The sequence below is a fragment of the Diadema antillarum genome, unplaced genomic scaffold (assembly GCF_040938485.1).
Source record: "Diadema antillarum isolate AM-2024a unplaced genomic scaffold, OU_Dant_1.0 seq00000846_RagTag, whole genome shotgun sequence".
NCBI lineage: Eukaryota > Metazoa > Echinodermata > Echinoidea > Diadematoida > Diadematidae > Diadema > Diadema antillarum.
The window spans coordinates 783,239-800,468 of record NW_027271720.1 but is presented as its reverse complement, the minus strand read 5'-3'; the positions used below and the strand labels follow the sequence as shown (position 1 = coordinate 800,468).

Here is a 17,230-nt window from a genome sequence, read left to right as displayed (position 1 = left end):
TTATTAGATTTTAATAATTTTTTTTCAAATTTTACAAAATTTCCGTTACGAGATTGACCAATGTTCACCGTTAGATGAGAAACATGTGATAGCTTCAGCCGCCCGCGATTTCTTCTTATTTCACAACCAATTTCACAACACTTAACTGCTTGATTTTATTATGTGTTTGTTCCAACTTGAATGTGGAGTGTTGAATTACACTTTACAACGCTATTACTGATAACGCGAACCCGATTGCACACTCTGTACAGAAATGATCTTTAACATGTTTACTGCCACATAAATCGGCAGACCAGGTTCTTGCTAGAATGACCTTATTGAAGATGAGATCAGTAGGGAGGGGGGGGGGGGGGGGTAGGGCCATCATTGTATGTACTCAGGTACTAGTCTTAATTGCCTATTTTACCTTCTTGATGACTGATATCAGGGTTTATAAGCTTGTTTGGGAGTGGACCATTACGCACGTAAGCTGTCGTAGAACTGTCTACCCCCTCCCCAATCCACCCCTTCCTCCCCCTTACACCATTACGTGACAAGCACTGGAGGCATTAATGACACCATAGGAGGTGATATGATGACACTTAAGTGGTATACACTGGCCAAAGAATAGGTGAGTTTTCATTGTTATCATCCTAATAGGCACCGCATACAAGCTGCATGATAACATCACACATTGGATATAGTGCAGATAGTATCGGTGAACTAAACAATGCCAAATAAAGTGACACACATGGATTCTATAACGCGCCCAAATACTAAGAATTTAAGAGCGCTAGATAGGGGAAAAATGCGTGGTGATTGTTTAAGGATGGGGTTTGATTGTGTCTGTTTGTTTGTTGGCTTGTTTATGTTTTACGACGCGAAAAAAAAAACTCATGTCATCTCAAAGAGCATGCTCTATTTTTTATACAGCTTAATTAGTATGATGTATTTCAAATGGCCTATGCAAAATGCCTAAAGTATCATAAATTTTTTAGAACTCAACGATTCATTCTTTCACCCATATACACTGAATTCCATCAATACTAGACATGAATCTATGGACTTTCCGTTTTGACAGGCATACAAACCATGAAAACCATTCAAACTGTTTTAGTTTTGTTAAGTTTAGTTAAACTGTCATAGTTCTATTTATCTGACCTTTTCCTCTCCTTTTTTCTACGTCAGAGTGGTAACCGAAAGTAGGTCTTCCTTTAATCAATCGATCGCATATTCTGATCGAATCCGTCGCGATGGGGTCATCGACCTGATTTGCGGTCAGGGTATAACTGTTGCAATAGTAACGAAGGCCTTGACCAACAATAGTATCCAGGGGCGGATCCAGAAATTCCGTAAAGGGGAGGCGCCTTTACAAAATTAGGGGCGCACGGCCCCCCCCCCCCCCCCCCATTTAAAGAGGGGACGCGCTCCCATTGCGCCCACTTCACTGGTATTGGTGAATTAAACAGTGGCAAACATAATAATAATAATAGTGGCTTACAGAAAGGCTGGAAGCCTTGGCATGGTTCGAAATCATTTTGCCCGAATCAAGTTCACGGTGTTCCGGCCTAGCTTTACCTCTTGGGCTTGGGCTTGTCTGCGCTCTTCGTGATTTCCTCCTTATTTTCTTATCATTTCCCATCCTCTCCCGTCCTTCCTTTCAAATTAAACCCACCCAGTAATTCCATGGGAAAACCAGATGATCAGATTTGCTTAAGACAAAAAAAAAAAAAAAAAATCTCTATCCAGGCAAAGGCGAGACGAATGAAGTAAATCTTCATTAACGTCGGTAATGGAATTGTTCACTCTGAAGTCAGTGTCATAGGCAAAGTCGCATGAGAGGCAACTTAATACGTTCCACCCTCCGTGTTGGAATGATTGCCCGTCTTTATGGGTATAATGGTTTTACAACATGTTGAGTTGGAGGAGGATTAAAGTAGTTACCGTTTTGTACCCCAATAAGTGTTAGCATATCCCATTACGGCTTATCATTATGATTATGAATCCTTGAATATAGTGAATGCATTATTAAAGTGCCCGTATGTTTTCTAGTGTAAAGTTATAGAGCACTTGATTAACTTCTTTCAGAAGGCAGAGAAATAACATTTCTCTCATGAAATACGTCAGTAACAATATTGTTAAATAATGGAAAGTGTATCTGTCATTTAAAGTAGAACCCTGATTTTTCGGGAATTATCATTTGTTCATAGTGTTGTACTTTCGCGATATCACGTTATGTTGTTGGCCTTAATGTACTCTTCAAATCCAGAGAGGAAAGCACTTAAATTGAACAAAAACTTCCAAAATGCATAACCTTGTAACGGCTTGTCCAAAATTCCTCAAACTTCACTGAGATGTATTTACCCATATGCACCTATATCTCTGTATTTACTAAATTCACATAGTATACGTGTGCATTTTGGAGGATGACTTTTTTAACATTTTTTTCCAAAACTTAAGAGGTATTAGAGGGTCATTCGATTCATTCCGGCGTTGGTATTGTGGTGTAAGTGGTAATGCCGGTTGGGAAATGGCAGAATTTTATGCTCTAATTGCCCTTATAATGTAAGCTATTTCCCCACAGAGTTTATGACCTTAATGCTTAATTTTTCGTTCTCTCTTATCCTCTGGAAAATCTTATCAAGTCCAAGGGTTACTCAACGGTGGCACCTTGTCATCTTCCCAACAATAAGGACAGAGATAGCCAATGGTATAAAGATAAATTTCTGTGTTTGTTAATGGGTGTGGGGAACTAAGTAGTGCCTGCGTTTTAAGTATAATGAGGTTACATTATCACGGTTTTCAGGCTTTTCCGGACCAAATATACTCAACGTTATAGAACGCGCCCGCCTGTGTTCTATAGTCTTGAGTTATAAAATAATAAAGATGCGAAAGGCGTTGATGTAGGATGAAAATTCCGTAGAAAGTCGTGTTTTACTTTCTTACAGGCAAGTTTGGCTATAGTAGAGCAAGGGATATGAATATGGTTCAGTTTAGTTCAGTTCAGTTTATTTTTCCATCAAACAAGAAGTGACACAAAATGTAATATGATATAAAGCTTGCGAAAAAAAACACGTAGTTGGTTAATATCGATCAAGGAAAATAGAAATTCAAAACGAAAAGTGAATCGAATGCGTAGTACATAATGGCATATCATATAAGTATATAGTATAACTGAGAACAACTAGGCATGCTTTGAAGGATAACAGTAGAGTAGGTATGGAAAAAAAGAGTGGTTCACTAAACTTGTCATACATGGATCACTTAAAAAAAGAGAGACAAATGATCGTTATGGTGTAGAGTTGTCCTAACCCAATATCCCCGTCTACTGCTTTGCCGCTGAAATTCTTGCTTAAAGGGACTGTACAGTACTGGTTGAGGTTGGGATTCATGCTTTGAACATTCCTAAGTGAGATAATGAGAAACCTCTTATGAAATATGAAAGAGCATGTAATTTTAAGAAGGATTCGACGTTTATTTGATGAAAATTGGTTTTAAAATGGCTGAGATATCCAAAAAGTGATAATAATAAAAGGTGACAGGCCACGCCTTTTATTAGGATCTCTTTGTTTCACCTTGTTTTTGGATATCTCAGCCATTTCAAAAACCGATTTTCATCATATAAACTTTTAATACCCCTTAGAATTACATGCTCTTTTGACATTTTATAGAGTGGTTTCTGAATATCTCGCAAAACTTTAAAAACTATTAAATCCTCACCTCGACCAGAACTGTTCACACCTTTTAAGTCATGTTAAATACAAACAGTCAACTGTGTAAATCAATCAGGGAAAAAGAAATAATATTGGTAGTGAAAACGGATGTATATAGATAATAGGTATCACAAAGTTTTGATGAAGTGAGAACTTAATGCACTCTCACTTTTGTAATAATAAACAAATGAGGAGTTTGTTTAGTTTTTTTTTTCATTTTCCTGAGAGCATCATTTCAATTGTGCATGTTCGTCATATAGTGTTACGTTACTTCAGCACTACCTGCACATTAGGCCTTAACAGAAAAACCACTCTACATTCTGTTTCAAATAGTATATTGTAGTTATATCTGATGACATGATGTTGTGTTATACTGCCGTATGGTGAAAATGCATCAATAACCATATGACGAGTTTGATGGCAAAACTGTAGTTAACTCGATCCATTCTTGTTGATGTGAGGTATTATTTGTGATTAGAACTGCTAAAAATAGGAAAAATGATAATAAAATATGATATAGGATACTCATATATACTTTCAAGAATATTCCTTATTACGAAACAAGCGACGTAAAAACTACAGGTTTTGTTTTGCTCAATCTGGAGATGGACTTACTCTTAAAGGTTTAAAAATGGTGCTAAACCTGTTTTTCACGATCAATCTCTTGATGTATTGTTGTTCTTCTTTCGATAAAGTAGGCCACCATGCGTGTATCAGCATATAAATTTATGTATGCATCAACAGGATATGCCCGTAATTCTTGTCTACGGATTTCAAAAGTTGCTCGATGGTATTGAAAAATTAAATACTATGATACAGAGTTTGTTTGCAGTTGAATTGGTCTTCTTCTCTTCCTAGTTTTGTTGTTGTTGTTGTTGTTGTTTTTATCAGTTTCCGATCAATATGTGGAAGATCAATTCCACACGGTGTTTAAGAGTTTTCCGGTGACAGTGCCTTCCCTGATCTTCCCTCCTGGTGTCATGACCCCAATTAAACTAACAGTGACGCAGAGATCGTAACGTCGGTATCGTTTATATCTACTGTAAAGGAGAGCCTTTACCAGCGTTTACATGCCCAACAGGTACGTCGTCAGTCCTGCTGGACGGCGCAGCTGTATCTAAATCAAAGCGTACAGGTTGTTGTTATTGTGGTGGTGGCGATGGTGGTGGTGGTTGTTGTTTTGGTGAATATGTCGGTGATAGATAATACCTTTATATTGAAGATCGTGATATACATCGTTACAATTGTACGTAAAGTGTTCATTAAGGCGTCAAAAATGCTTCGAGCTACTCCTTTTTGCCACAGTACTCCACTCTTTTAGTTAATCAACATCATGCTGGTTGCTGTTTTCTTTTTCTTCTTTGTGGTTGCTGATTTAGTTTTCCTTCGTTATGGTCACTGGCTGCTGTTTATATTTTCTTCGTTATGGTCGGTTTTTTTTTTATTTGCATGTTTTATTGAATCATATCACAAACATAATCAAATCATTTACAAATGATTTGCTCGATGATCGTTTTCTTTGTTATACATGTAGTTGCTTGTTTAGAGACGTGAACATGGTGAAATAGTGTGACTGTGCACATGGCTTCCATGTTTTAATACAATATGCCATTGTTGTTATTATCCAATCATCCTTGTTTCGTCATCATGAATGCACAAATTATATACATATACACACTATGCTCCTTTGATAGCCGCTTCGCCATGCTGGAGCGAGCCCATCGCGCTGTTCGATGGAGAGAGGGCGCCACCAGGAGTGCTGAGGCCGGCAGCGCATCAGAAGAAGAAACGCGAAGTGACTGCCGATGTAACCGAGAGAGACTGTTCAGACCCAGCCAATCCGGTAAACCTTGACAGCTCTAGATAGTTAACCCGTTCTATACTGAATTCTGAAATCCCCATAGATTTAATATACAGGCCACCAGGTTCCTGTATGGAATGGGTTAAAATTACATTTATTACACACGGTTTAATGATTTTTTACAGTGTTTAGACACAAGGCAGTCGAGTTGCTAGGCTGGTTTAAATGCTTAGATCTGTACACAGAGAAATAGAGTTAGCACGATATACTTTTGCATAAAACCATGCATTAAACATGCACACATACACCCTTACATACACATACATACACCTATACATGCATACATACATACATACATACATACATACATACATATATATCCACATGCTACCTTTTTAATTTAGATTGACAATTTTTTTTAATGTATGTATATGATACACGTAGCCACCTTATTTTTTTTTCTTGGTAATTATTCCTATGTCATTGACTTATACAATATTTTGTTGTAACATATCATACTCTTTCAACATCGCAATGGGTAACTTTTTAGATAGAACATGGAGCTCCATGGATAGAATGAGCGCTTTTTGAGAGTATCTCTAATATTATTGTTTTATATAATAACGTTGTCTCTATCCTCTCCCTAGGTGTATCCATCGACCACTGTTAATGTGACTGCGCAGCTCACCAGAATCCGTGAGTTGATGGTTACCGCAAACTACGGAGCATACATTGTACCAAGCGAGGACGCACACGGGGTCAGTCTCTACCTTTTTGTTTTCCTTTCGAAAGACGCAAGTTTGAAGAGCTGTTGTAACTTACTTCAAAAAACCATAAGCTATTATATTCTTCATCAACGAGGTCCTTGGGACAAAATTCCCCTCGTTGCAGTGGTCTTGCCCATAGGAATGATAATGGCATTGTTCCCTCGTTGTTTATATGATTAGAAGAGGACTTACGAACGTATACTCGGTCCTGTAGATGCTCGCTTGTTAAAACAGCAGTCACGGAAATAAATTGATCAAAATCGCTCCCTTTAATCTATCGCTCCTTTTAATGTATCCCGCGCTACAAGCATAAGCCTCCTTTTCCACTTTCGCGAGATCCTCGATTAAAAGGGAGACCACTCTGGTGATAATCAGTGTTGTTTTGAGGTCCGGGCCGATTTCAACATTCTCACTCATTTTGAATTTTTAAAACATAACATTAAGAAGGACAATGTAGTTGTTAATACATCATCTATTATTGTCAGTACTTTTAAAGCATGCCTAACATCAGAACACCGCAATCATAATGACTCGTATTGGGCACATCACAGTATTGTTTATGAATAATGCCATCGCCGGTTGTTGATGTTGTTGTTGTTGTTGTTGTGGTTGTTGTTGTTGTTGTTGTTGTTGTTGTTGTAGGTTGGATTTTTATTGTTTGTTTGTTTAATCGTTTGATTCATTAATTCATTGATTTATTGATCGATCGATCGATTGATAGATTGATTGATTGATTGATTGATTGATTGATTGATTGATTGATTGATTGATTGATTTTGTTGTTTCTTTATTTGTATGTTGTTTGTTTGATTGTTTGACTTTCCTTAACTACTCGTTAATCCTAGAGGATTTTTTTTTTGTTCTTGTTCTTTTTGACTCGGGACTACTTCATAGAGCGAATATATTGCTGCTCGAGACCAGAGGAGACAATACATCAGCGGCTTTTCCGGGTCATCAGGTGAGTATGACTGTATAACAATAACAATAACCATAATGATAGATGATTGCTCAATGTTAATGTTGATGTAAATGTTGATGTCAATGTTGATGTTAATGTCAATATTAATGTTAATATTAATGCTAATCATACCACGAGCAATTGTATCAGTAGCTGTAGTAGCAGTAGTGAGTATAGTCGTAGCAGCATAGTAAGCCTATATAGTATTTATGATAGTGACAACTATGATGATTACAATAATGACGGTAAAATAGATATGGTGTTGAAAAAAAAAAGGTTGACAGCCACCTAAAGGCTAACTTGCCGGTGAAGATTAAAAATAATTGATAGAATTTAGATTAAGTTGAGAAAGTACATGTTCATTGTTCTTCCTGAGTATTTTCAATGGTCATATACAAAGGCCAAATAAGTTGCATTTTATACTCCTATGAAAGATATCACGTAAGATAATAAAAATACGAAATTCATACAAGCACTCAACAATGACTTCGGTGATCGTTATAGTCTTACATCACTAAGAATACAAATCATTTCATGCGAAACCTCGCTTTCTTCACTTTCTCTCTTTAAAAAAATCTTTATCTCTCTCCTTCATTCTTAATCTCAAAGAACATAAACTAAAACTTCAAATTGATTATCAATCAACCTTTTGCTTACTCCGAGCAAAACTAAACAAACAAGCAAAGAATTGCTACAGCCTCTTACAACCGACCACCAACTTCCGCTTCTTTCACTGTTTTTCTTTCTTTTTTTTCTTTGTTATTGCAAGGTATTGTATTAATCACACAGTCGCACGCCGCTCTATGGACCGACGGACGATACTATCTACAGGCCGATCGAGAACTTCTCTGTGACTATATGCTGATGAGAAGCGGTACGTCAGGCTCACCCTCCTAACTTTTCCCCATGTTTATCACTCATGATTATCCCTATTTTGCGGAATGACAGTCACCAATCCGTCATATAAATGAGGCCCTATCCATTTCCAGCATAAACCGCTTACAACGGCGGTCCCCTGCGTTCAAATTCATTTATCTCTTATATACTGGATAAATACCTTCTATATATATCTCGATTTTAATTACATGTTTTGTATATTGCACAATACTTTTGCTTATGCTTATATTCTATGTGTAGTTACACATTTTAATCATTGAGAAGTTGATATTCTTAGTATCTTTGTAATTTTGTGTTGAATTTGAATTTGATTGAATGTAGAAATAAACCAAACCAAAGTGAACAAAAATGATTTTGTAAGTTAAAAGAATGTATTAAAGTGACATTCGATGTGGCTTGAGCAAACGAAAAATGTGAAGGTAGCCCCTCCACCTCATAGCCCAGGCATTCACAAGACATTGAACATTTATAAGTTCAACGTCCTTCCCTCCCAAAGACGATATTAAATGATATTCTACCCAATTGGTCTTGAGCATGCTTATTTTTGACATACGTCGATATCGTCGTAATCTGTTGCTTTTGTCAGTTCAGTTCAGTTCAGTTCAGTTCAGTTCAGTTTATTTTCAGTGCAGTTCAGTTCAGTTCAGTTCAGTTTATTTCAGTTCAGTTCAGTTCAGTTCAGTTCAGTTCAGTTCAGTTCAGTTCAGTTCAGTTCAGTTTATTTCGTTTCAGCTTGCTTCAGCCAATGGCTGTTCTTCAGCTGGTCCATACCCAATAAAAACACATACATCAAACAAAGTCATTGTTTATTTTCCCATATTATATGTAACATGCAGGAGAAGAAGGTGTGCCGACAACAGCTGAGTGGTTGGTTAGCACTTCTACTGACCCGACGATGGGAGCCAATCTCCCGGATGGCAGCCAAATCGGTTACGACCCCACCCTCTTGTCGATAAGTAAGTTTATCACTAAACAATAGAGCAAAATCATTCTCGATATGACGATTGGTGTTATGTGAAAAGGTTTCAGCTTTCAATTCGCAAAATCCTCGTATAGATGTACCACCGAGAACCCATACGAAAAGATGATCTCTTGGACCTCAGACACACTTACGATAAATATGAAGTTGATTGGCACTGATTGGTGGTCATGTACTGTATATCCGGTTTCCTTGAAAATGCATATACCACAAGGAGAAAGTTATAGATCTTAGAAGATCTCAGAAAGTAAAATCTTGCACCTCTCTTAAAGGAGTGTTGTAAAGTTGTACCTTTAAAGGTGCTCAATAGTGTGACATTAATCTGCACCATGGTGCAAAATCGAACTTTTTTTTTTCTTGTGTGTATTGAGGATCCATACGGCCCAAGACGTGCCTACGATTGTTTCGAAGTTTGATATGATTGGAGGTCATATTCTGTACGTCTAGTTTCCTTGAAAATATACCAAAGGGGGACAATTATATCTTAAATAAGAGCAGGGGAAAGTCAAGCAACATGTTCATGATGTTGGTGAAAATGGGAGCGAAACCAGAAAACGAAAAATAAGACGAAGATACATATCAAGATCATTCAAATATCACAAAATGGCAGCTGCGATTACCTGAGCGTTACCTACTTTGTGTTGTATTCCTGATTGGTTCCATTTCGTTCATGAAATGAAACCGATTTGACCATTTCTGAAAAGACCATAACATAAGAAACGGTTGTTTAGTTGAGTTTATTTCCACTATGTTCGGTGTTTGTTTGTTTGTTTTTAGGGGGGCTAATAATGAAATGCAAAACAAATAAACAAATTTATCAAGGCTACAAAGGAAATGCGAAACTTTTGCCTTGAGCATTAATTTGCATTAAACATAATAACAAAGATGGTAAATTTCAAGAGTAGATTCTACGTTATATTTGTATATTGAAAACTATATCTATCAACAAAAACAAACAAACAAACAAACGACGTGAAATCCAATTATAGAGCACAGCATGTTTAGTTTAGGTCCCCAAAAGAATCTCTTACACTAAATTTGCATAAAGCATAACTACCGTATCAAACAACAAGACATGTTTTTGTTATGATGAATACCTCTAATCAAACTTTTACTTCACACCTCACAATCCACTCACTGTCTTCTCTCTTTCCCCTTTGTCTCCTCTATTCTTCTTTCTCGCTGAACCTCAAACTCTCCTTCCTCATTGTCATTCACACTTTCCCTCAACCTCCCCCTTCCACCCCCCTTTTCCCTCTCTGTCCATTTGCCCCCCCCCCCCTCCCCCTCTTCTCTTCCCTTTACCGTCACCATCCACAGGTAGTGTGCAAAGTTATCTGGACACGGTGGCGAATTCGGGACGCAACCTGGCGATGGTGTCCAGCCTGGATAACCTGGTGGACCAGACTTGGGAAGAGCTGGACGACATCCCCCCTTATCCCGGACAAAACTTACTGGTCCTAGGCGTGGAATACTCAGGTGTGAATCCACAACGTTGTCTAAACTCTTATGATTCATAGCGTGCACACACAATATTACAAGTTAATACACAATGTCAATACCATCTAAGTGGTGGTCCTGACAGGAGGATGTCCCCAGCTCTTAATGGGGCATTCCAGACGATTTTTCCTAATTTTACATCATGTAGTACATAAATCGACAACTCCATGTTTAAATTTTGTGGAATTAATCGTGATCCCTGAGCAGAGAAACCATTGTCACTATTATCAACTTTTCTTGAAACTTTCATTCAAATAACTCCCAGTGTCAACCTATATACAGCCTGTAAATTTGTTCGGATCTGTTATATTTTTTTTTTCTCTGGTTGTCTTATGTAACAAAGAGAATGGCAATTTGACTCGATGCTGGGACTTTCACTTTAACCACATTATAGTCAAGTCAATAAAAAAATATCGAATACTTGCTCTGTGAGATCATTATTTTTGTGTTTGTTTGTTTGTTTGTTTGTTTGTCGGATTTTTACATATTTTTTATCGTATAAGTGGATTTCCACTGTCCCTATATATAAACTGTTTTGTCCGCACAGGTCAAGATTGGGATGACAAGATCGTTGAAATCAGGGAGATGATGATGGAGGAGAGTGTGAACGCGACGCACCTCATTGTTACGAAGCTTGACGAGGTCGCCTGTGAGTCCAGCACCCCCCCCCCCCCCCCTCGTACAATCGTGTTCACACTGATGGATGTTTCTATCTATCTCCACTCTGCAAAGAGTGCGGATGTTAAAACATTATGTCCTATGCATTTGAAGAATAAAAAAAGAGCTGAACTAACTACTGTTAATGGCATTCATAGTGATCATTTATGAAACCTAATAAAGTCAAAGGTAATCAGTATAATTATGTGACCGTGTATCACAAAACCAACAAAAAGTCGCACCACTTAATTTTACCGCCCCCCCCCCCCGCCGAAAAAAAAAGTGAAACAGGTCAACCAAGTCAATCTTAGGTTTATCATATTATTTTCTGGAAGAGCTCTTCTTCTTCTGCCTCATTTGGGATCATAAAACGAATGGGAAAGTGTGTTTTCAGCCGTTTTCTACAATTCTTTGTATTTTTTTGTAAAGTAGTGCGATTAGGTATATCTTTTCCAGCCCCCTTTTCGTATCTTAAGAGTCCCTTTACAAACTCTTCATTTTCAACTCTAATAACTTTTGACAGAATAATGCTACTGCATTGGAAGTTGGTAATAATCATGGACAAAATGTGTCAATAAAGCATGCTCAATTTCAGCTTAATCTGATAATTCCTCCATTGTTGTTGCTATGGTGGTTTACATCCTTTATGTCCCATTCATCGCACAGCTACATGTGTAGCACGGCTTGGTAAAGATTAAGCGCTTGAATAGACCCTTATACTTCAGAGCTTCTTTTCTCAGTTCACACTTTTAAAGAGTGTGTGCTTTCTTTCCAATGATTTAAATAGGTTAGGTGAGTCCATTCGAATTGACTTATACATCATTTTAAAGCTAAGAGTCTGCTCTTTTAGAATCTGCCCTTAACCATGTTAACTAAAAATTCATGTCTGGCGACTTTTTGTTGGTTTTGTGATGCAGGGTCACATATAATGATAAAAGACATAACATTATGGTCTCAGCTGCGTTGAAGTACATTGTACGGGAAATTTCGCGCCCATGTTCTATAAAAAAAAAAATAATGCCAAACCTCTCGAAATCTTTACCCATTATTGCACTGATCACTTCACGATACTTTCACGGTCCGTTAACTCCCCGTAAATTGTTGAGGTACCTTCCTCAATTACAAATTCTCCTAATGTTTTCAAGTCAAACATTGTTAAAATCGTGTGATCTTTTAAGCATCCTTGATTTCTAAGTAAAATATACGTTGTTGTTTCTCTTATTGTGTGTGTGTGTGTGCGTGTGTGTGTGTGTTTCAATAACCTTGAACTCTTTGTTCTTTTTTTTTGTAGGGCTGTTTAACCTGCGTGGAGAAGATATTCCGTACAATCCCATGTTTATCTCGTACGCCATTGTTGGATTAAACGATGTATGGTAAGGATTGTATTCACCACCAAGATATTAATCAATTTGTTCATTATGTATTTATGTATTAATTCATGTATTTATTTATTTATTCGTTAGTCTACTTATTTTGGTATCGTTGCAGCCTAGACAGATATTCATTACATCTTTACCAGTACAACGATTAAGTGCAAAAAAGAATCATCAGCTGATCATTGTGAAGTTTCCTGTATGTTTTGCAAAGTTCAAAATTGGATAATTACAATTATAACGTTCACCATGCACGAGGATAAGAATTACCAATAACAAAAAAGGTGTGTTTTTTCATCACACTCTATTTCTGTAACTTTTCGTTCAAGATGACAATATAGGCCTACAAACGAAGGTATCTTAGTAACATTTACAAGAGATTTTGTTAAAATTAGATTTTCCTCGAAAAATCAAGTTTTGCAAATGAATTCAATCAATGATTTATATTATGATTCCTTTGTAATTCTTTGAAAAGATTTTCAGAAGGATGTTACTTGGTTTAGATGGATAGAGGAAGCATTCCATACATCAGGTCTATAATGTCTTAGGAGTTGTGGGCCAACATATATTATAATGTTCTAATAATGCTACTAATCATAGCCTTTTTTATTTAATTTTTATTACTGTTATTATGATCATATAATTTTATCACTATTATCATTCCAAATATTATCATCATCATCTTCATCATCATCATCTTCATTGTTATCTAACAAGATGTTTAGTTCTCAAAGTCTTTCGAACGATTTGCGAAGGACGCGAATGGCAAAATCCAACATTCGGAAAAGTTTTTCACCGAATGTGTCCCGACAACGAACTCGAAAACCATTCTTACGCAGTTTGTGCGAAGTTCTCACGACGTACTAGTATGTAATACGAATGTTGTATGTACCATTGCTAAAGTACAGCCAGTTACGTACACGAAATTTTTTCAATAATCATGGGAAAAATGTTTCCAAGGAGAGCCGAAAGCTGTCTTTCAAGTTGAATTTTCTGAGTTTTTCTGAGTTGAATTTTTTTTTCTTTCGTGTATTTCTCCTCTCTGTTCCTCTATTTCTCTGTTGTGTGTGCGTGTGCGACAGTTTTTCTGAGCACATATACCTCCATAAGCATTTGATTTTTTTGCGGGTTTCCTCACACATTATCTTAAGTTTCAAATATATTTTTGGCGTACTTTATAGATTCATTTTAAGTGTATTCTGATGTGATTTCTTTATATCAAACATTTCGTTCTCTTTGCTGGTTTTTTAAAATTTCTGTTACTACATATATAGTTGTTTGATGTGTGGATGTATGATACGATTTTGATTTATAGAAAACATAGAGCTGGCATCAAGGGTGCGGATTTGCCCCCAAACATGCCCCAAACGTTCATCAGAATGTCTCAAAAAGTACGCAAACAGTTTGCGGTTATGCCGTAAAATGATCGGAAGAATTTCGCGGATTTTGCGAAACATGCGCGAGATATTCTCCAAAGTTAGTTTCGGGGTCTGTTTGGAGTTTCACGAAGATTTTGCGAACATTCCACACGTCTTGTGAAGGTCTTGCGCATATGACGAGGCTTTAAAGACATTTTCGAGAACAAATCATGAGGAATTCACGACCCAGTGTGCGGAAAGGGTTCGCAAAAAATTTCAATTTTTTTGAAATCCTCGCCGAAGTAAGGACGACATCCGCAAACAGACGACGCATCCGAACCCCCGCGTTCGTTTGGCGCTCTTTTGCAGACTAAAATGCGAATGCTGAATTTTACCATTCGCGTCCTTCGCAAATCGTTCGCGTGCTCAGTGAAATCAGCCCTTCAATATGCAAAAAGTTTCACAAAAAAATAAAGAATGTGATTATCGAAGGTTATAGATTAACACAGACATTGATGAAGAAAATGGATCAAGACCAACATTCCACCCCCTCGCATTTTAGCTCATCCTGGTAACAACGTGTGTTATCATACGTATACTTTTGAAAACTGAATTTACAGGCTTTACGTGTATGACAAGGCAAGGCGAGTTGACGCGGATGACAATGTGAGGGCTCATCTCAAGTTGACTACCCCGTGTACTGATGACGGTGGGTATCGAGTAATCCGCTCATATTCTGCTGTGGTCCACGAAACGTGGTCAAGAAGCGTCACATAAATCTCTGACATCATCTTGATATTTAAAGTCCCCTATTCAACTATTCAACTGTGCAACAGTTGCACAGTTGAATTATGGTTGCGGTTTCTTGCGTTCTGATTAAATAAAATCTGACATCTATTCCATGGCTGTACATTTGCATAGTTGTGATATTTACGACACATTTCGCCCGCCATAGTATATAGATATCACATGCCGGAGTAAAAAAGGTAAAGTTTAGTGAGGTGCGTGTGTGTGTGCGTGTATGTATGCGTTATGTGTGTATGTCTGTTGTTTGCTGTTTCTGTGATTCCATAGGCAGATTAAAACATTCGAATACTCTCCCTAAATCCTGGTGATACAGCACGTCACACGCACTGATATTTATAGGAAAATAAAACCCGTATGATAAGCAAACCGCTATACAATACACGATCATTGATTATAATGATGGTAGTAACAACAATGATGAAAATGATAATAATATTTGTAATAATCAGTTCTTATAAACGCATAATACCAAAACCATAGTCTCCGTGCATGTTCATAAAAACAAAAATATGCAAAAATCCCAACGTATGTATAACAGCGACATTATTGACGGTCTGTCGTTCTAAATGATTACATGTCACTTTGCAGTATGTGTCACTGTGCTGGATTACCCACAATTCGACATTGACCTTCCAAACCTTGACGGGCACACGATATGGTTTAGTGACGTCTGCAGCTATTTCATCTACCAGTCTGTTCCAGAGGTAAGAACGATCCCACCAAAATAGTCTTCACTCTTGAGAGAAAGCCTCAAAAATTCTTCATTAAAAATAATGATAATGACAATAATTACATGGACATGTTAGGTGAATTGAATTGAATTGAATTGAATTGAATTGAATTGAATTGAATTGAGTTGAATTGAATTGAATTGAACTGAACTGAAAATGACAATATTTCCCAGAGCAATGTAATGGTAATGATGCTAATGATTATAATGATGATGAATTAATGGTAATGATGATGGTAATGGTAATGGTAATGGTTAATTAAAAAATTCATTTGCAGCCATGAAGATGGCTGAATTGCAGAATTTTGTACAGTGTGATATTTCATGTTATGGTAACATACATAGTCATACAATCAGTCTACAATTAAGATATAAAACTACACAATTATATATACATATATAAAAAACCACCTGATGACCAAAATAGCAGAATTCATCAAATACACTTATACATACACATTGAGAAATCTGCTAGAAAAATTATACATAATCTTCATGTCACCATCACATATACATACACAAACGTATAGACTAAAATATATCAAAAATACACAAATCATTATACTTCTTCAACAACTTTCAAATTTTGTTTATACATGTACTGAAAAAAAAAATTAGGCGGGCAGTGATAACATAAGAGATATCAAACACGATGATGGTGTTACCATGATAATGAGGATGATAAGGGTAATGGTAGTTATAAAAACAGTGATAACGACCATAGACTAGATTCGGATAGATAGGTAGATCGTGTTTTGTAGAAGTTTTGATACTGAGACTGAAATCACTTTTCCATCATCACTGCTTGAGCACGTCCGGATAGTGGCTGAACATCACTTCAAAATTCTGCCTTTCTGTGCTGTGTTACTGGTGAACTGTATAGTGTATTCTATAGCGTGAACTCTGATTTCGCGAAACGTGTGTATGATCGTGTAGTATATAGTACAGTACTGTGAATTTAATTCATGCTCAGGGGGATAAATGTCGCGATGCATATTTCTTCTAGCAATCACCATAAGATTGAAGAAACTACATAGCGCATTCTCCGCCACAAACTCTTCCTATCCTATATGGACAGATGGACTATGATTATTCATTCCGCAACTTATTCCTCGTGCAATTCTAATCTATAAACTGGAGACCGAAGAAGCTGCACTTGGGTGCATCATTTGCCGTGTAATTAGTATTTCCATTTTGATCTAGAAAATTCATTTGAGCTTGCACACTTTACATGTAGGTCTATGAATACACACATAGGCCAGAACACACACAGACAGACAGACAGACAGACACACAGACACACACACACACACACACACACACACACACACACATGATTATATGCATATATTATATATAAAAGTATAATGATCTGTCTCGACGCGCGTGATTTTATGTGATTACAGGAAAAGCAACTGATCCAAGCATCACCCATACTGTTGATGAAGGCCCAGAAGAACCCGACTGAAGTAGACGGAATGAAGCTAGCCCATGTGAGTTACACTTAGGTCACATTCTGAAGTCATATCAACGTCGACGTCCTGTGGAAGGCTTTAGTTTCTATAGCGAATATGAATTTTATCTATAAAACAATATGTGTTTTAGGATGCGTTTATAAGATTTTTCTTCTGGCCAGAAAAAGTGTTTTGAAACACTGTTTCTGGCCAAACAGTGATTCTAGCTCGAAAACAAATTCTTATAAACGCTCGCC

At 37.1% G+C, this 17,230-nt stretch overlaps 1 protein-coding gene across 1 annotated transcript in view; it reads left to right on the top strand.

Moving 5' to 3' along the window:
* Positions 1–17,230, top strand: part of LOC139740269 (xaa-Pro aminopeptidase 1-like) — a 39,867-nt gene that overhangs the window by 8,843 nt on the left and 13,794 nt on the right. The window contains exons 2-12 of the mRNA XM_071650851.1: positions 5,387–5,535; positions 6,141–6,251; positions 7,155–7,218; positions 7,988–8,092; positions 8,952–9,071; positions 10,415–10,573; positions 11,142–11,243; positions 12,543–12,624; positions 14,603–14,691; positions 15,378–15,493; positions 16,926–17,012. Coding sequence (XP_071506952.1) covers positions 5,387–5,535; positions 6,141–6,251; positions 7,155–7,218; positions 7,988–8,092; positions 8,952–9,071; positions 10,415–10,573; positions 11,142–11,243; positions 12,543–12,624; positions 14,603–14,691; positions 15,378–15,493; positions 16,926–17,012 — 1,184 coding nt within the window. The remainder of the gene's footprint in view (positions 1–5,386; positions 5,536–6,140; positions 6,252–7,154; positions 7,219–7,987; positions 8,093–8,951; positions 9,072–10,414; positions 10,574–11,141; positions 11,244–12,542; positions 12,625–14,602; positions 14,692–15,377; positions 15,494–16,925; positions 17,013–17,230) is intronic.